Below are 20246 nucleotides of genomic sequence, written 5' to 3'. Positions count from 1 at the left end.
TGACTGAACACTGCCTTCCACTCGTTTTTTTCACCCAGTTTTATTCCCGTTTGTGCTCTCATGATAAAAATAGTGCTCTGTGAGAACAAGACAACATGATTTCCTGTGTGATATCTGGGCCAAGGATAATGACAGATGGGGACAAACATAGTTGAGAGATGACAGGCATGTGTTTACTACAAGTCCCAGAAACTGCTACTGTTATTGTTGTTGTTATTTAATAAGAACATGTTTTACTGTAAATTAAGCAGGATCCAAATGGACTGTACATTTTCAACCTTATTTTACTTTAATTTACATCACAGTTTATACCAGATGGTCTGTTTATTGGTTTGACAAAATATCTATATTCCTATGAATCTATATGAGACAGTTGATCAGGCCCACGAGTCAATACATAATTCAGAAATACGAAAACAATATTATGACAGCAATGATATTTTGCAATAAAATGAAATATGCAGTGGTCCCACTCTGGCTATAAGCTTGTCAGGTCATGATCTCAGTAAACATTTCCATATGTGTCAACACTGACAGGCATCATGGCAAGAAATGTCAAGAAAAGTTAGTCTATTTCCAAACGTAATAGACAAACCAATATATGTTTGTTTGTTGGAATAAAAGAAAAGCCAGCGTTGTTGGAACACGGTCACAGTGATGACAAAGGCCAATTATGAGCATCATAGCTGGAAACGTGAAGCTAAACTGGATGAGCTATAAGGACAAATGTTCATGGATTAAGTTAATGCTCTTCAACTGAGTTTGGGTTCCACACAGACATCTTTCAATAGACCACTTTCTGAAAGACACAGATGTTACGAAAGCAAATGTTGTGGTAAGCTAGCTACGAGTTAAGAACCTGAAACCTCATTCAGTAAAATAATTTGTGAAAGATGCTGCGTTGGAGCTGCTTGAACCAGACACTGTCCGGTTGTTCCAAAGAGTCAGTCTCGAAGAACCATCACAGAGCATATTAGCCTATGGCACAAGATTTTGAAGAAATGCCAAAAGACAAGAAATGTCCAGTTTTTTTGAGTCAAGTTGAGGTTTTATGATGTCATCATCATCATCACTACCATCTGACATCAAACGTAAAGCAGTTACAGCCATCACATTAGAGAGGATAGTATGATTTTTCATTGTCTAATACTGAAGGGTAGCTTAATCTGAAAAGAATACAAGCGTTTGCTTCTGAGTTTTTCTTTTTAGACACTATATTATGTAAAGACTGTTTAGACATTGTTTGCACTGTCTATATTGTTTATACTTATTTTTTCAAATATCTGCTGAATGTTCACTAATTTAGTTTGGCCCTCAAATGTTATGAAAATTTTAATGGTCCATGATAGGAAAAAGTCTCCCCCACCTGTCGAATTCCTTCGTTGTTTGTGTATTTTCGTGTTTGTTTACCACAGTGAGAAAACTTACAGCATAACTTTAATTGTTTTCACAACTGTTAATAGCATATAAAAGGCTTTATCAACACAATATATCACTACATCAAAACGGAAGTGGTACTTGTTGCACACATCTTTTTATTCTTTACAGTAAACACTGATTGACATGCCACAAGGAGCAGATATACAGATTACAAATCTGCAGAACTGCATTAAAGTCATGACCCACTCTGCAGTTAGCGCAAACCACATAGGAACTCATTATGAGATACACATAACAATACATACTTGTTTTGCATGGCATTGCATAATGTCACCCTATAATGTATATGTCACTCATCCTCATTTTATTTCCTGCATATGGTTTTCAAGCTTTTCAAGAGTCACACTGTCAAGAAGCAAAACATCACAGCAAACTTTAACATGGATTTAAATAGTGATTATGAAGTCAGTAAATAGTAAGTAAACAGCAAACATGTTGAATAATATCTGAAGCAATAATCTGAGTCTACAAAATATGCAGTGGCTCCTGAGCTCAGTCCAGTTACGTACCACTTTCATGATGTCTGTCAGAATCTAAAGCGAAGCAGCCTCTGCTTTGCCTGCTGAAGCTACTTTAAATGAGGTGGAAACATTCTTCATCATAGACATCAGCTTGTCCTTGAACTCTCGACACAGAAAGACGTAGATAAGTGGGTCCATGCAGATGTTTGTGTTGGCGAGCCAGAGCGTGAGTTCTTTGGCGAACTTGCCCTTTAAGTAAGAGCAGTCGGTTTTGGACGAATGCTGGTGGACTTGTTGAAAAGTGAAAGGGATCCTGAAAATGTGGTACGGTGCGAACGATAAAAAAAACACAAACACAACCACAAAAACACGAAGTTTGATCTTTTGCTTTCCCTGGTTGTTGTTACTCCCAGAGTTTTTAAAAGACTGGATGACTTTGTGTGCGATGCAAATGTAGCAAACCGCAATGACAACACTGACGAGCCAAAAGAAAACATTCAGGTAGATCACAATCTTCTTATGGAGTTCAATTCCAGCCGTTCCTTTCAACTTCATGCAAGTGCCGATCTCTGTCAAGTTTGCCACTGATTTGTTGCTCAAAATGATAGTTGGTAAAGTTGTGCCTCCGAACAGTATTACCCACACTGAGCCCGATATCACTTTGCTAAGAGTCAGATTCTGAGCTAACTTGTTTTGAGGTGTCACGATCTTGAAGAAACGGTCCAGACCGATTAAGCCCAACAAAGCGATACATGTGTACACTGTGCTGTAGAAAATGGGGCTGATATAACGGCATGACAGTGCAAATAATAGATTTGACAGATGCGGCAAGTCAGCCGCAGCACTCCACGGGATGATCAACGTCATGATAACGTCGGCAGCGACAAGGTTTTTCAGGTACACCACAAAGGTGGTGGTGGACTTGAGGTGCAGAGACACCCAGGCTGCTACACCGTTCAGCAGCAAAGCTATGGGGAACATCGAGAAGTAGAGAGCGGGAACAATGATTGGGTTGTAGGTGAAACCGTTGCACAGGGAATCATAAAGCGACGTCTGATTAAACGCCATCACTGCACCTGCAGGAAAATGAAAGAATTAAAAACACACAGAACCCACATTTAGATTTTAAACTATTATGTGGACAGTTAAGTATTTTAGCAGGGATCTCATTGATAAAAAAATAATTATTCAACAACAAAATATTCGTCAGTCTTTATTAATTTATTTTTCTTCACTTTTTCACACATGAAATCGTGTCTGCTGGTTACCATCAAATGTCAGATCCATCCATTAATCCAAAGGAATCAAAGGGAGCAGTGTGTTGTTCCTGGTGTTTCTTACTAGATATCATTGTAAATAAATGTCTTTTTCAAGCAAAAGTTTAATAAACACTGCACAAAATAAAGCTCACACATTTCTTTTAAAATCAAATCAAAACCGTAGTTAACAGGAATCAGCTTGTTTTATTGATAAAGAAAAAATGCAACATCAATGCATATTCATGGATTTAGAATAACAAAAATTCCGTGTCACGATACACAAAAATGACTATCCTTGCACAGTAACATGAGATTAATATACATTTTGATAAAAACTTACCGTTGACGACTCAATTCCCTCTTCTCAAACACAAAGTTGCGACCTGGACCTGCGTTTCTGGCAAGTATACTGACATGGTAGGTGTTGAACACTGTTGATTTTCCTAGCAAACAAATCAACTGTTCAGCTGCGATGAGAATGGCAATCTATCAGGACATATGCAAAAATAGGAAAATCACACTGGTCTTTATCCAAAATTAAATCAGACGTCATACACTCAGCTCAGACTGTAAACTGTAGAGCTTAGCTTTAGATTCAGGGAAACTAATATTTCCTCAGGTCGCACATTAAACATCACTATAGCTCTGATTGTAAGAGTCTGCAGCAACTGATGCAGTGACACCCTCTGACCAAAAGGTGGACTCAGTTGTCAGAGTCAACCGAACAGTCCAACAGGCCTCAGTGGAGCGTAGGGTCTCCTTATAGAGGACAAGGTCAGCCGCTGTTTATTCTGCTGATGGTGTTTCAGTTCAAAGGGCAGGAAATACATTCAAAGTATGTTGTATATTTTAATAATAGTTTAAAATCCCGCAGTGTAGGCTAGATTATTGTGATGCAATTAATTAAATTGGAATTTAGGAGAACATTGTTGGACATACCAAGTTTGTTTCTTAGAAAGCAATTACAGAAAAATTATATCATTTAAAGAAGCAATGAAAACCTGTATATAAAAGTGTATTTAGATAAAAGAAATATATTGTTGGTTAATTCTTTTTTGCAGGGATAATATTATATTTGGATACAGGATTTACAAGAATTTTGTGGAATTTTCTTGTTACTATTTAACTGAGTCATTAAAATAATGTATCAAAACTATGACTAATACAATAACTGTATATTGTTTTTTAGTGCTGAAAAATATTGACTCTTAAGTGATATTTGATCTAAATCAATACAATTAAAAAAATATATACCTTATATGTTTTAAATACACTGTTAATTTAATTGTCCTTTTAACAAACTCATGTGAGACTTAGTTATACAACAATAGGATCCAGACACAGAAAAACAACACAAGTGTGGAAACTTCAAACTCACATTTATTTATAGAGATTTTCACAAAAACACTTCAGCATGAATATTTGATAGAAAGATTATTATACCTGTACTTCCTCATATATATGATTTATTTATTTTCTTCACCTTGTTTTTATGGATATAGTGGATATTCAGTCTTAATAGAAGCTAATCTCAGGTCACTAGAGGGCAACATAAGGCAACAATAAAACATAAAATCTAAAGATTAAAAATTCACTGAGAGACCAAAACAACAACATCATTTCTAACTAGGAATATCTTGTTTATCTATTCTAACTTATTTTCTTTCATTTTAAGATCAATCTCTGACTTTTTTCTCTCAGGAAACATCCTCATTTCCCCCTGAATCCAACCCAACACGGATCCCTGCAGCTTTCAGCATGTTGACCAGTTTGTCTCTGTACTCTTTGCACAGGTAGCTGTAGAGAAGAGGGTCCAGACAAATGTTTGTGGTTGACATCCACAGGACTATTTTATGAGCTGCCTCCAACCACATTTCCTTGCAGACAAAACCGGAAGAGAGTTCCTGTATGGTAAAAGGAATGCGAATCATGTGGAGGGGCACAAAACACACAAAAAACACCAGGAGGATCAAGAAGACTCGCAGTTTGGTTTTCTTCTTCCCTTGGCTGTTGTTGCTCCCGGAGTTTCTGAAGGACTGCAGGACCTTCACGGTGATGCAGATGTAGCAAAATACGATCAATACGCTGATGAACCAGAAAAGAGCCTCCATGAATAAAACCACAAATGTGTGAAGTGTCTCACCAGCTGGACTTTTCAGGGACATGCAGAAATCTCTTGAGTCATTAACAGGGTTACTGTTGGTTAGAATGATGGTTGGGATGACCGTGGTGCCTAATAACACCACCCAAACCAAAGTGGACATCACCAGACTGAACGTCACATTCTGTCCCAGCACTTTTCCACATGGTCTTACGATTTTGAAGAATCGGTCCAGGCTGATCAGACCCATTAAAGTGATACCCGCATACAGGGAGCTGTAGAAGATTACGTTACAATAACGACAGGCGAACACCCTCAGCCCGACGGCTGCTCCAGGAAGCATGCTCGCTGCCATGGGCGGCAGCGTCAGAGTCATGAGCAGGTCGGCAGCCACCAGGTTTTTTAAGTACACGATGAAAGTTGAAGTGGAGCGGATGTGCAAAGAAACCCATGCTGCTACGCCGTTCAACAGTAATGCAATGGGGAACTCGAAGAAAAAGAGGTATGAGACAACCACGTTTAAGGTACCTGTGGAAGTGACACACTTCGGGGAGAGGTGTGATGTGTTGTTGGCCACCATCATAAAATCTGAAAAAAAAAGAGAGGCAGATATCAAATAAAGATTTAAGCTTTTTTATTCTGCAGGTCTCGAGTTCCTAATCCTGAACTGGTCTGCCATCAATTGGTTGGATTTTTTATTTTACTTACAAAAATGAAGAAGGAACATTAGTGACTTATAATTGTTACACATTTTACAATCTCGGAGCCCCTCGGCTGAAAACTAATTAGCCTCTGGGGTCAAAGGCTTATATTCTGAGGATTCCAGAGGATATCTGGGCCAAAACTCTGTCTCTGTCTCCACACAGACTGTTTAACTAAAGCGTGCTCAAACCTGATTGGTCCAACTAGACACAGAAACCAAAAGGCTTCCAGCCCCCAAATCTTGTCCCTCACTTACAGATTCTGCATATTGACATGCAGAATATGTTTGATAACACATTATCTAACACTGTGTTATGCATCTTCAACACTTTGAGTACAAAATCAGTATCAGGTGAAACGACGATTTACCATCTAAGACGAGGAAAAAGAAAGACAATTCCTGATACACAGCACATTTTGTTAAAGTTAAATTTACATTTAAATTTTATCAACTGCTACAAAGGTGCACTGGCATACATTTATGTATTGGAGCAACATTTAGCCATGTGAGGAAAGTTTTTGGAGATGAATGGCTAATGTCTGAAGCCTATAGGGGGCGTAGTTTTACATGAATTGCTCTCTGCTTGGTCGTCATTATGGACTGAGAACTGCTCTACAGTATTCCAGCTGGCCCTGTTGGACCTGATTTGCGTTTGTCATTAACTTAGACGACATTTGTTACTATAATTGAGTTTACATTGCTCAACCAAAGCATTTGAATGCACTTTGGTTGCTGAACTTGACACTTCCACTTTTGACACTGAACCGGGGAAGTTATGCAATTGTTGGATTAGTTTCTACCACAGTGAGCACAAAATCAAATCAATGGATTGTGTTACTTTATGCTGAATATACTACATAAAATCTTCCACATTTTAAAATCTTCCATTTATCAAAAGGTTACATTAAACCTTTTTTATTTTTTACTTCTTAGCTTCTATTTTGTTGCTTTATACCTGATTTAGAAATAAAAAAATGTCATCACTTTATCAGTGTATCGAGAAGTTTATATATTCAGTGTCCATTTGTGCAGTTGAATTTTCTTTACATTAAATTAACAGTAAATACCCATACATTTTATTTTACAATTTGCAAGAATTTTTGTAGTAAGATTCAAATAACCATTTAATTGTTATTATCTAATGAAGACCTTGATGTAATAGATCCAATCGATGTCTGATACAATTACTATTTTGCAAAAACTATACTTTGAGCAAAGCCATTTCACAGTAATTACAATGCCCTAAGAAAAAAATCAGTTTGATCAAAATTAATCTGAATCTTAGCAAGTAAGAAAAATGCTTCTGTGGAAAAAAATACATATATACATATATATATATACTTGGCACAATTAACTTTATTAAATGAAGATTTTACTCTTACTCTTTATTCTTGCTTTCTGTGTTTGATTAATCTTAAACTATCCTCCCCTTCTCTACACATTGATCACAACTTGTTTGTGTCCACTACATCATGAGGAAGTTTAGTGACTTGGCTTAAACCTCATTGAGAAGAAGGTTACAGCCCAGAAACATTGAAGTTAATCAAACTTATAGGCCATGCTGAGGCAGTATTGAAATTGTACATGCTTAGTCTTTTTCAATAAGTAATCAAATATTTTAGTTTGACTTTGACTTGCCATAGCAATCTGAAGCACTTTTTTTCCATAGAGTTGTGAGAAATAATATTGTGCCACTCACCAAGGATGATGATCTCTTTAACTCCACCTTCACAGCAGAAATAACTAGTGTGTCAACTCTTCCACCCAACAGATTCAAATCTATGACATTGAGCTGCTCTCAAGAAAAACTATTCAAATTCCCTTCACCGCGGTGAGCCATGTGTTTTTAAACTAGTGTGAAACCATTTCTGACTTTGAATAACAAATCAAGGTGGATTTCTTTCTACAGGTCTCTTCTGACCATCAACTCCATATGATTTAAACTTAAATGCTCCTTTCATTTTGACACAGTAACCTGCATATGTGACTTATTATCCTGAACAATCACTCACTGATAACGTGAACAACTTCCATGCACATAACAGTGTGTTGACAGGAGTTTACATGTAAGACTAGACGTCTAACGTACAGGCAGACTGTAAAAGAGGAATAGGGTGATTGAACTTGAACTTTTATTTTATTTTCAGTTGGTAAATTAATATTTCAAGCTTAGAAGCTGTAAAGATTGATTTTTTAAGGGGGAAAATCAAAAACTCAGCCTCTTGTCTTCGTTAAAATGAGGAAATCTTGTGAAGTTATGCTTTAGTATAAGTTTCACAAATAAACAAATACTTAATCTGTTTAATTCGCATTGTCATCAATAGTCTCTTCTGAAGACTTTGCGGAGGACTAAATGTTTGGTAATAGTCACCTTAAAGGTTATCGTTGGTTACAGCTGATTGATTCCACCCCCAAAAATGTTCTTCTTTATTCTCATTATATAATAACTTTTACAACACAATTACAACTTTATTCTCAAAATATTTGTCTTCAACATCCTTTGCAGAAAACAGAAATGAAAGTAAAAATATATATAGATCTTTAAACCCTGCAATGTTACAGAAAACCTTCACACACAACAAAAAAGCTGTTGATAATTGTTAATTACAGTGTATTAACTATTATAGATATTGATATAATGGTGATTTAATGATTTGTTTTCTGTTGTTAGGGACAAACTGTGAAATATAGTCACAAAGGTAAATTCTCATCATTATGAAATAGCAACACCTCACTACCACGATACAAGTGTCTTTGTGCTGTGCAGTGACCTTATGTGCACACAGAGGAGTCTCTCAGAGGGGTGCTGCCCGTGTCCCCGTCCGAGCTTCTCCCTGTCAGCCAGCTGCAGGAACCAGGAGGAAGCCGCAGGGTCTTGAACAGTGTGGTTCTGAAGGACTTGCAGAGGAAGAAGTAGATGAGCGGGTCTAGCAGAGAGTTCAGGGATGAGAGGAACAGCGTACTCTCTTTCAGCTGAAAGAAGAAGAGCTTGAGCTTACAGTCGAAGAGAACCCCTCGCGTCTGGCTCATGGTGTACGGCACACGGGCAAAGTGGAACGGCACAAAGCACAAGAAGAACACTGCCAGGACCAGAAACACGTTTGCGTTAATTTTCCTGCTTTGTGCCGGACATGCAGCCCCTCCAGCGCTGTGGGACTTACTGCGGGAGTAGGACCTGTACAGCTCTTTGGTTATCAGAGTGTAGCAGACTATCACCGTCACCAGGTTGCCCCAGAAAATAACTTGACAGACATGATTTACCACCTCATGCCAAAACAGCCCGGCCTCCGTCTTCAGGTCGCTGCACTTGAAGTATTGAGAAGTCGGGGTTTTGCACGTCAGGATCACATTGGGCAGACAGAGGACGAGCAGAAAGGTCCAGATGAAGCCCGAGAGCAGCTTCCGACGAGCCAACCGGGACGCGTTAGTGCCCCTGAAGGGCTTGAGGGTCTTTCTGCAGCGATCGATGCTGATGAGGCCGAAGAAGAGGATGCTGATGTACATGGTGAGGTAGAAGAGCACTGAGGAAACTCGGCACACAAACACACGCAGGTCACTGGACGCCATGTTGGAGTCTGATAACACCTGGAGAAAGACAAATCACATTCAAGTCACATATTTGATTTGTATGCTAACTATTGTGCTTCTTTCATCGGCCAAATTTGGGTTTTAGATAATTTACTGATTCTTTACTGCTCAATTGTAGGCTGAGAATAATATTTGGGTTGCCAAGTTGTGAAACATCTTTATCCTCCAACAGGACACTACTCATTAACATGTATTATTCATTATCTACTGATGGATTATTGTACAATCACTTTGATTGATTTACTACCATGTATGTATGCAAATGACTTGCTAAGTGCCGATGATGTGTAATTAATTCTGACTTTATATATTTTTTTGTTTATTTCTATTTATTAATGGATTCTTGGAATAACCTTGACTAATGATTCATCAGAAATAGAAATTTCTCTTATTGCTGTATAAGTGCTCTAACTAATCTATTAGAAATACTAAATCATAACAGATTAACCCTTAATTAAGTGTGCATTATAAGTAAGTGATACCGGTGTAACCAAACCTTGAAAGGGAACGTGAAGGTCATGATGACGTCCGCAACCACAATATTCTTCAGGTATATGATGAAGTGAGACCGGGAGGGGATACGAAAAAACACCCACACCGCCACGCCGTTGAGTGTCAGTCCCAGCAAGAAGAGGAAGGAGTAGAGAACAGGAAAAACCACAGTCTTCAACACGTTGTCACGGGAACAAGTGATATTGGTGAAGCTGTTATTGCCGGAGAACTGGGGAAAAGTTGTGTTTGTCTCCATGATTGTTGTCTGAAAAGAGAAAGATGTTCACAGTTTATTTTATCAATACAATTTAGGTCTGATTCAATTTAAGGTTACAGGTTGTTGTTCTTCAGGCTCTGTAAATTGTGTAAACTTTCACCTTTAATTTCAGTAGGTTTGTGAAAATATTAAACTTTAAGGGGAAAAATAGTCTTTCAAAGGTCCTATACTACACCTAAAGTTCTGATAAAAACTAAAAAAACATTGCACTACCATCGTACATCTCTTCTCTCTGGACCTCTAGAACAGACAAGGCAATGTGCCAATCAGAAAAGACATCACAAAATTAGACTGTGACCTGCTTTATAATAACTAGAGCAGTGCCTGTATAATAATGATAAAAAATAAAACGTGGAGATCTCAAATTCTAAAGTACGGGACCTTTAGTGCCCAAATTGTCTGTGAAGATTCTCCGTCATCCATTCATGGTATCTTCAGAAGTTGTACAAGTCCAGTTGCTTACGTACAACTTCTGGACAAAGTGCCCAAAATCAACATATTTAACATTTGGTAAGAAAATCTTTTGCATTTGATCACTTCCAGAAGTCAGACACTCTGTATCTATATCCACCCTGGTGACGCTCCTCCAGAGCTTTGCTGCTTTTGGTCTGGGTTTCAGCAGTTTGAATGCACCTCACTAGGTCTGATGTTAGGTGACTGATGTTCAGGATCATTGTTATGCCGAGTGGTGGAATGTAGTCCGCTGCCCAAATATACATAACAGAACTATGATCTGTTTGAAAAACAAAAGGTCTATGAACTGTTCCTCTTTCCTCTATGATTTCCTTCTTTTTAATTTCGATTGTGGTGGGCTTTTGTTTCATGAATCCACAACATTAGAGTGATCTCTAAAAGTCGCCTCTAGATTCTTGATAAAGAAACCTTGATCCCTGAGGGCATTATAAACTACAAAGTGTTCATTCTTCACCTTAAAAAAATATTTTCTGCTCAAGTGCTGATTTTGGTAAACCAACTTTGACATACTTTTTACTTGATTGCTTTTTTAAACCTTATTATTATTTTCTTCTGCATTTGCATGGTCACCTGATATTCAACCAATCGGTCATTCAGTCAAACCTTTAAACAAATACAATTCAAATCAAAGTGCTTTACAGCTGATTGACAAAACATAGGCGCATGTTACAAATGAATAAATATTTACTCCAACACTCAGGTTTAGGGACTAATGCATAACATAGCAATAAATAATTAAAGAGAGGATAAAAGATAATAGGATAATAAAATAGGATAATAAAATATAATCATCACTAAAAGGAATAATACAAATATTAAAGCCACAGAATTATTGAAAACAAATAGGTGGGTTTTTAATTTACTTTTATTGACAAAATGACTCCACCTCAAACTGATTGGCAGCTTTTAACTCTACACCCACTTTGAAAATGAAAGAGCCGTAGTGCAGAGCTTGAGGAATGAAAATGTAAATAACATATAATCCTGTATATAATCTCCTTGCAATTTTGTAAACATATTGTACATATTGTTAGGTGTTATGGTATGAAAAAAAACATTCCTAAAATCACTATTTATAGAAAAACTGACCTTTTAATTTAGCTGATTAAGTAGAATCAAGTCAAAGTCCCAGTTCAGTTCACGTGGAGCCGTTTAGTCCCGTCTGCTTCTATATTCTGTACCAATGTGGTCTGATACTGACCATTTGTCTGTGTATGAGTGTGTGAGGATTTGTGATGTAAAAGTAGCACAAAGACTTTCTCTTTGCCTTCTCCTTTCTGTTTCCTGTCATGTGGAGAGGCAGCTGGCTACATTTCTACATCTATTTGAACAGACATGGAGTTTGGACTTCAGTTCCTGGGAATTTAATTGGAGCCGATGATAAATAAATGAAACCCAAGCAAACAGCCAACAGGCACAGTAACAGACACACAACCACAGCATCAATCAAATAAAACATTCAATCGTCATCATCATCTCCTGAGCTATTGTTGCAGCTGTGTATTTATGGTTAAGTCTCAAGTATTGACAAGTTGTTCAGATTAAGGTGCTAAGAATCTATAAATATGAGACTCTTCATGGTTTTTTCGTTCTATGATACAAACCAATGTGCTTCCCCTTCTCTTCGTCTTTCACTTCTGGTCACCACTGTTGTATAATTTTCATAGCTTCTGCAATATTTTTTTACGAAATTAACATTGATGTATGTTACCAAGGAAGGGTTATCCAGGCCAGAAGGTCTCATTGTGAGTAACTGAATGCATCCTCTTAGTCTTAAGTTTTCTTGAAGTGTGAAGTATTTTATTTATTAACTATAGCTTTTAGAACTTTTAAAGAAATTTGGTGTTTTTAAAGAAATTGCACTTTTAGTTCAACGCAATTGAGCTGCTCTTTTATGGTGTTTTATTGTTTTATTTCATGTTTTCAGTGCATGTCTGCTTCTCGTTTTTTGGATCTTCTTTTATTTGCCCAAAACCAAATTGCCTTTAGGATTAATAAAGTTGCATTGTATTGTACATTATTGTATTGTATTTTCCATATCCCGCGTGTTACTGAACTGCAGCCTATCCTGAAGTATGTCCAGGACAATCTGGTTAAGTATTCATGACTTTAACACACATTTCACATTTCATTGGTGCATGTATAACTATTTATAATATATCACCAAACACCGTAAATAAGGTAACATGGTTAGACCTTTTATGCAATATAACGCAGGTCCATCAAAAACAAACATCTTGGAAGCAGATGGCACTAATACCTTCTGTTCCGCGATGGAAAAATATGAAATGTTTTTTGGCAGATTCTTCAGCGATATAAAACTTTTTTTCCAGTACTCAAAGTCCCATTCAGGTTTTGAACTCACTCTCCTCCCAGGGTCGTTCTATCTATAACGTCTCACTGCAGGGTCAACAAGTCAACGTCCAGGTTGTAAAGCAAACCCCTTAAATGTGCCCTCACTCTCCAGCCTCCCTCTGTTGGAGACAGACCCTGAGGAAACTTCTTTCCATTAAAACCTGTCTGTCATAATGTCCAGCAGACAGACAGCCCAGACTTAAGTTCTTCAAGTGAAACACAATGGCAAAAAAACAACAACTGCAAAAGTGATTTTTATCCAGGTTTCATTGCATTGAAATAATTCTCCACTATGAAGGTTGTAGTGTAACACAGTTATAGTAATAATGATGACAATGATATTAATACATATGGCCTCTAAATGTTAGAGCATAAATAAACTCTAAAGTATAAATAATATCATAGGAAGACACATTAACACAAAGTGAGATTAAAAGCCCTTTTAGAGCTATTGACATTTTGCATTTTCCATTTATAATGTAATGTATTTAGTGTGAATTTAAATGTTAAGTTGTGCATTTAATGTTAATTTTCTTACCCTCATGCCAACATTGTTTTTTTTACTGAAATGCTAATGTAATTAAATGCATCTTACTTTGTTTTAAAAGATAAATATATTAATTTGAAATAAGGCAGAGAAAGTGCAATAGACTGTACATAACAAATAACAAACATCTAATAACTCACTCTTTTCCATAAAAACATGCAGTTTCACAATTATGACTATACCATAGTCAATACTAAAGCTTTTACAACAATAAACCTCATTGATAAACACCACTGCACACTTCTGCACATGTTGGTTTGTGCTGTGTTGCAGCATTGCCATGCTTACAGCAGTAAGCATGGCAATGCTGCAACTTCCCGTGTCTGGGGCAAGATTGGTACAGTCAGCAGCATTCGTTTCCTAAATAAATGCTCTTCTAAATGTGTGTGTGTGTGTTCTCTTTTTTCACGACCGCTCCCAATGAAGCAAAACGTAATTTCTGACATCCTGGTTAAAGTTAGCGGTGAATTGGAGTGAGTTTAAGGTCATGTACTTATATCTTTGTGAGGACAATTTTAAGCATAGACCCTAAAAAGTGAGGACTTTTTGACCGGTACTCACTTTTTCAATGGGCTGTTTTGCGATGGTTTTAGGGTTAGAATTAGGTTTAGGTTAGGGTTAGGCATTTAGTTTGGATGGGTAAGCTTAGTGTAAGGGGCTAGGAAATGTATTATGTCAATAAGTGACCTCACTAAGATAGAAGTACAAACATGTGTGTGTGTGTTAAAAACTGTACAGGAGGTCAGTTTCTCCACCCTCCATTTTTGCAGGCAATAATTTTTCCCAAAGCTGTGATCTATGATGCACATCTGGGTCTGATCAGGGCATCAAACATGCGTTCTCCTGGAGAGGGCTCAGCAGCTACACATAGCCACACTTGCTGCCCCTCAGTTCAGTCTATATGTAAGTCACCATTTCATTGTTTCTAATTTGCTTCCTTGCTTTTGCTTCAATTCTCTGATGTGACACGATTGTGTCAAAAGGTCGATGGTTTTTTGAAATTATGTGCTCTGGTCTTGTTTTGGTAATCAAACTCCAAAATAAACTCCAGTAAAAGGGTCTTTGTCAGATTAATTCAAACACAGAGACCAAAGCAGCACGAGACACATTTCACCTACACAGTAACCCATGTCAGCTTCCTGCCAGACAGACAGGAAGAAGGGAATGAGGAGAGGAAATAAAAAGAGTGTGACGCAAGACTTGACTGAAATTTCATTTAAACCCCTCTGAGCCTCCTAACCCCCCCCCCCCCCAATCCCAAAACACACACAAGCACACACACACACTACCATTCTGTATATGCACAGTCTTTCTTTCACGCAGCCCTTGACCTTTAAGTCACCACTCTCTCCCCAGACCACAGGCCTACGGATACATCGCCACTGTCTTGCCAACAGAGTCAAGATAAACACTGTTCTATCACCTGGTGTTGTTAATAACGCCGGAGAGTGGAGGGGGGAAAACTCCCATCTCCTCTCTGCACACACGGCTCGTCAGGAGCACCAGAGGGTCGTATTGTCGAGTCGAATTCCTGGCGTGAATTATTGTTTCAATGCGCCCCCTGTCTCTGCACATGGTGAAAGGCCTCCGAGCAGAAATAGACTGTTTTTACATAACCTTTGGAGAGGCTTTTTTACGACATGAGGGAGACTGAGGTTAAGGAAAAGGTGATGAAAAGAAACGCTCAGTGTTTGAGGGCAAACATCAAGCTAATAACAGACACAGGGCTGTAACAGCTGTGGTGTGGAGCGCCTGCGTGATCCGAGGGCAGGATGAGGCCGAACTCTGACCTCTGACCCCTGCAAACAGTCGACAGTTGATCATCTTGTCACCGCGACAGGTAAAACGACACAAGAAAGGAAATTCTTACCACATAGAGAAAGAGAGAGAAAACATTGAGGGTGGTCTTTGTTGCGTGTGTTTGTTTGTGACTGCCTTCCTCTTTATCTATGCATGTTCATGTGTGTGTGTGTGTTTCCTTTGGCTTCACTTCAGTTTCTCCTCACAGAGTTGAAATGTGTGGGCCACACTTTGTTTTGACAGTGTAAGGTTTCTTCAGCTACTGCCGCGGTTCTGCCGTCCATATGGTTATCCAAACTGACAAATCTGAAGCAGCTCCCGTGGAGGTGAAGAGGGACATGGGTGTGACTAAAAATAACACTGTTAGCTACAGTGTTGCTACCGTTTATCGAGGATGAAACCACATTGCCTGTCAAACACCATCACTACACTCTTTGTGATAAAAAAAATAAAATAAACATTTACTGAAATGGTCTACGTGTTCCACTGGAGCTGCTAGTTTTATTTCTTTAGGAGCTTTGTGAGGACTCTAACTACTGAGAAGTGCATTTCTTAATTTCTCATGAGCCTCATGTGTGGTACGGGTGTGTTGACATCAAAACTCCACACACACACTAAATCTTGTTCTCCTGTTTTAGTGAAGACACTCGTTGGCATTGCACATTTCTGAGCCCCTTCTCCTATAACCTTAACCACTGCAACTATAGTCTGTATATAAAGACGAACCATATATCTCTATTGTCCAGAAATTAAGGCAAAGTATCTTCCATACCAATGACCACAAGCTTTCCCCTTCTAGTTTGACCAGTGGGGTGACATTCATCGAAATGCAGTGGCTATTGGCTTTATAATTTCTCTGCATTCATAGGTGTAAATAGAGATTTGCCTAAATGTCGCCTGGACCTAAAACACCGACAAAAATATTTCTGTTTGTGTTTTGTGTGGAGAAACGCTTTAATATGTGGAAGACTGTCAACAGGGGGGTGATCAAGTTGCATTAGCGTCACTTTCAGGGAGCTGTCATATCGTCCATCTTTATTTCCATTCAGTGATCATAACTAAATGCATAATCCCAAAGTTTACCTGGATCTATTTCTAACCCTAAAATCAAACGTTAACCCTCCAACAGCCCTTTTAAAATGGACAGACTAATATGTCCTCACTTAGGTCCTCACAAAGATATAAGTACAAGTGTTTACAAACACACACACACACACACACACACACACACACACACACACACACACACACACATCAGTGGCTCCAAGTGGCTCCAGGGCTTCGGTTTCTGCTGGTGAATGTTGTTGATTCCAAGCTCAGCTCCAGTGTGATGCTCACTGAGATGTTTTCCTAGCAACTGCTTTTGTTTGGGTCTTGCTACAAATCATCACTCATCTCTTAGGTCTGGCAGACGCATCAGTCAAAGACCTACTAGACAGCACCTGGCTCCACAACTGATCCTTTCACCAATGCATCCATTTGGACTTACGCATGAGTATTTTGTTAACCCTGTTACTAATTTAAATGAAGTTTGGTGTTGCATGTCTAACGTATGCAATTATATGTGTGAAATAAATTTAATACAAACTTGGCCCACAGTGCCTATGGCGACTGCTGCTTAAATGATATACAGCATTAACAAACTTGTTATTACATGCCTAACTACTAACAGCCATGATTACACTTGTAATTTCACATTTGTGTAATTAAGGTTGTAAAATTTAAGTAGTAGCATAATATTAACAAGCATCTAGATCAAACAAAAACAAGTTACAACTGTGAAGACGATCATTAGTATTGGTTTGATATTATACTGGCCGATGGATAGAGAACCTCAGGTGAAAATTAGCCGAGGTGTTGTGTGTTATATTCTCACGTCTGCAGAACCTAAACTGAAGTCCAGCCAGGACATACCACACCTTACAATAATTCACCAACTATTTAAGACCGCCTACACACAGTGGTAAGGGACAGACACAAGCCTGGAGAAGGGAAAGCCCTCAATTCTGCAATAAAACCAAAGTTGGGACACTTTTCAAATGCCCCTGGCACATTGTCGATCGCATCCCTCCTTTAAATTCTCATCCATGGTGCTCGACTGATAATTCCTCGAACCACGTCTGAGAAAGCAGGATGCAGAGCTGTGGCTTGAGAATTGGAAAAAAAGGGACAACAGCTTCCTTTGAGAGGCTGGACACTCTGGGATACCAGGCATATTTGACAGAGTGTCTCTGCTTGCTCACCACAGACCTGTCTGCAAACAGAGGGTAGTAGATGGGACAGGGCAGAAAGTCACCTTCAGTTTCAGCGGACATTACACATACCATAAGGACAAGGTCATGAACAAATGTGTACAAAATAAGGTGGAAGTGGTTTAAACCTGGAGTGTATTCTTGTGGAAATTAACTTTTTAACATGAATAAAATCTATAAAACACAATCCAAGAAATTTCAAGGCCGACAGAGAGAACAAGTGAAAACGCCTGTCGTCTTGTGTTCCATCGAGTTGTTTGCAATAAAACCATCCCAACAGATTCCCTGTCTGCTTTCAGCTCTGGATACAAACCAATAAGCATTAAAATGATGTGATACAAAGCTGCTTCAGGAAAGGTCTACAACAATGTTTATGATCCAAGTAGCAAACATGACTTCATTAGTAGCCGCTGAGCTCAGGGCTATAACGACAGTCTGTTTTCCCTCATGTCATTATGGTGTGTCAGGTTGCTAGGTGCCATAAAGATGTTTGTGTCAGACATGCCGCAGCAGGTGGCCAAATTGGTCTTGTGTAAAATGACGCAACTTCCAGTTTAACACCGTATATGCCTGTTTGTTTTACTTCCATTTGTCAAAAACCTATTTAGGATCCCAGAATTACATTTAATGATTGGAACTGTTGATAACATCTATCTGTCTCCATGATTTCACCTTCTGCTTCTGTTGTCTTTGGGTTTTTTTTGTGTTTAGTTTTTCCTCAGTTCACAATGCATCTAAATTGCACATTGGCTGCACTTCACCGCGGTTAATTGAATGTTATTTCCGGAAGCACGGAGGAAATGCTGACCACAGACACGTCTGAGTAGAGGAAGGCTATTTGCGAACACATGGCACTCTTTCACAACAAGCCAAGAACTTGTCAACAGCTTTGTCTTCATGTATTGGAAATAATGACTTCTCAAAGAATATGGGAACAACGGGCAGCTTATAGAGGACACAGGACGTTGTATCAAATATGAAAGTTCCCTCATCTCTGTGAAGACCTTAATGTACAAGGTGTGCAGGCCTCGATAAAATTAAAGCCATGACCAATACTATAGATGGGAACGCTATAACTAAACTGCTACTGTAAGTAAAACTACTGGAGGATGAGTAAAGGGAGGTTATACATTTCTACGTGATTCTGCCCCTCTCTGGAACCTTTGAAGGGACTTATGGACTTTCAACGATCTAATGTTTTGTTTAATGTTTTCTGATCTTGTTGTTTTCCTTGCATTGTTTTTGGATTAGATTAGATTACTTCCTGCTTTATTTAGTACTCACCAATCTCATTTCTGTATTTGATTAGATTCACATATGTATTTAGTGTGTTCCCTTACTTTTTTGACCTTGCCTTTTTGCCTCTTGTCCAATTAAAGATTTTCTTCTTTGTGGGAAGTGTACATTTGGGTCCCCACCTATGAACCCCCCCTAACACCACATTTCTCTGCTAATAATGCCAAAGCCCTTTCAAGGGTCTGGCTAGTAGACGAGTCTTTGCCCTTAAATTTCTACTGACTTAGTTTATCACTTCATCACTGAATCTAAAAAGTTTCCTCGAACAACTAAACCTGTCATGCATCAGCCTCCCCTGTAAAGTAGCAGGGCCAGTTTGTTTATGCTTCCTAATTGGGTGAGCTGGCTTATTTTAAAGAACTGTCCCTCTGCTCCCGTTGGGACTCAATAATTATAGGTACTTTGATGTTTTTTGCTTTTTTGTGTGTGTGTGTGTGTGACTATTAGTTAGCTATAGAGCTGCGGGCTCCACCAGTCCACTCTGGAGAATAAAGGACCACATCTGCACCTAATCAGAACGGAGAAACGCCAAAAAAGAACTTCCACTGCCCCCCCATTACTCTTATAATAAACATAAACTCTGTGCACCATGTTTTTAATTTATTAGGGCCCATCTTTGGATTATTAATGGCGAAAGTTAGTTGTTTTATGGTTGCACTTTTGCCCTTGTGCCGGGGTCTCATACCTGGCTTATAGTGCTTATGGCTCATTCTTAACACCTGCAGACAAAATCCGAGGGAAAGCAAGAGCTTATGTAGAGTTACAATGGAACTCAACAGTTATTTTGAATGCCACAGTGGGACAGAGGTGACATCTGATACCTGCATACCTTCCTATGTTAGCCAACATATAAGCTCTTGGTCAAACTGGTAGATGATCAAAAATAGGCCTCAGAAGAAAGGGTTAGAGAACGGCTGTGAACCACCATCACGCCACGACAGATCCTACCTGGAAAGGAGGTGCAAAGATGGATCTGTCTTACTTGTGGCTGGAGGGTGGAGGTGAGGATTCTGTAAACCTGGTGTGAAAATTCCTGCATCACCACAGGTACAGAGAGATGATTTACTACATGAGCAAATGCAATCACAAATCTGCGCGTAATGAAAATACTTTGAAAAGGTATTTTCTCACGTATGGATTGCAGCAGAAAGGATGCGAGTAATCCACTTCGTTCTGCAGGGGACTTAACTCGTTGCCCAGT

At 38.7% G+C, this 20246-nt stretch overlaps 3 protein-coding genes across 4 annotated transcripts; all 3 read right to left on the bottom strand.

The window, feature by feature from the left end:
- Positions 1 to 1812: 1812 nt before the first annotated feature.
- On the bottom strand, positions 1813 to 2969 carry LOC117773120 (P2Y purinoceptor 13-like). Its single transcript, XM_034604818.1, has one exon. It carries the CDS (start codon positions 2967 to 2969, stop codon positions 1974 to 1976), a length of 996 nt encoding a protein of 331 aa, XP_034460709.1. The 3' UTR covers positions 1813 to 1973.
- A 1596-nt stretch (positions 2970 to 4565) lies between these two features.
- On the bottom strand, positions 4566 to 20117 carry LOC117773025 (P2Y purinoceptor 13-like). Its single transcript, XM_034604704.1, has 2 exons — positions 19994 to 20117; positions 4566 to 5849 (listed from the first exon to the last, which is right to left on the bottom strand). The coding sequence occupies exons 1-2, from the start codon at positions 20082 to 20084 to the stop codon at positions 4858 to 4860; spliced, it is 1083 nt and encodes a 360-aa protein (XP_034460595.1). The 5' UTR covers positions 20085 to 20117; the 3' UTR covers positions 4566 to 4857.
- LOC117773026 (P2Y purinoceptor 12-like) lies at positions 8426 to 12063 on the bottom strand. Of its 2 annotated transcripts, XM_034604706.1 has the most exons (4): positions 11885 to 12063; positions 10049 to 10309; positions 8702 to 9549; positions 8426 to 8653 (listed from the first exon to the last, which is right to left on the bottom strand). In XM_034604706.1, exons 2-3 carry the CDS (start codon positions 10298 to 10300, stop codon positions 8737 to 8739), a joined length of 1065 nt encoding a protein of 354 aa, XP_034460597.1. In that variant the 5' UTR covers positions 10301 to 10309; positions 11885 to 12063; the 3' UTR covers positions 8426 to 8653; positions 8702 to 8736. The 2 variants fall into 2 exon arrangements, with proteins under 2 accessions (XP_034460597.1, XP_034460596.1); XM_034604705.1 differs by having other exon boundaries at positions 8426 to 9549; positions 11885 to 12059.
- Positions 20118 to 20246: the final 129 nt, after the last annotated feature.

This window comes from Hippoglossus hippoglossus, chromosome 13 (assembly GCF_009819705.1).
Source record: "Hippoglossus hippoglossus isolate fHipHip1 chromosome 13, fHipHip1.pri, whole genome shotgun sequence".
Classification (NCBI taxonomy): Eukaryota; Metazoa; Chordata; class Actinopteri; order Pleuronectiformes; family Pleuronectidae; genus Hippoglossus; species Hippoglossus hippoglossus.
This window is presented reverse-complemented; position numbering and strand designations above follow the sequence as displayed.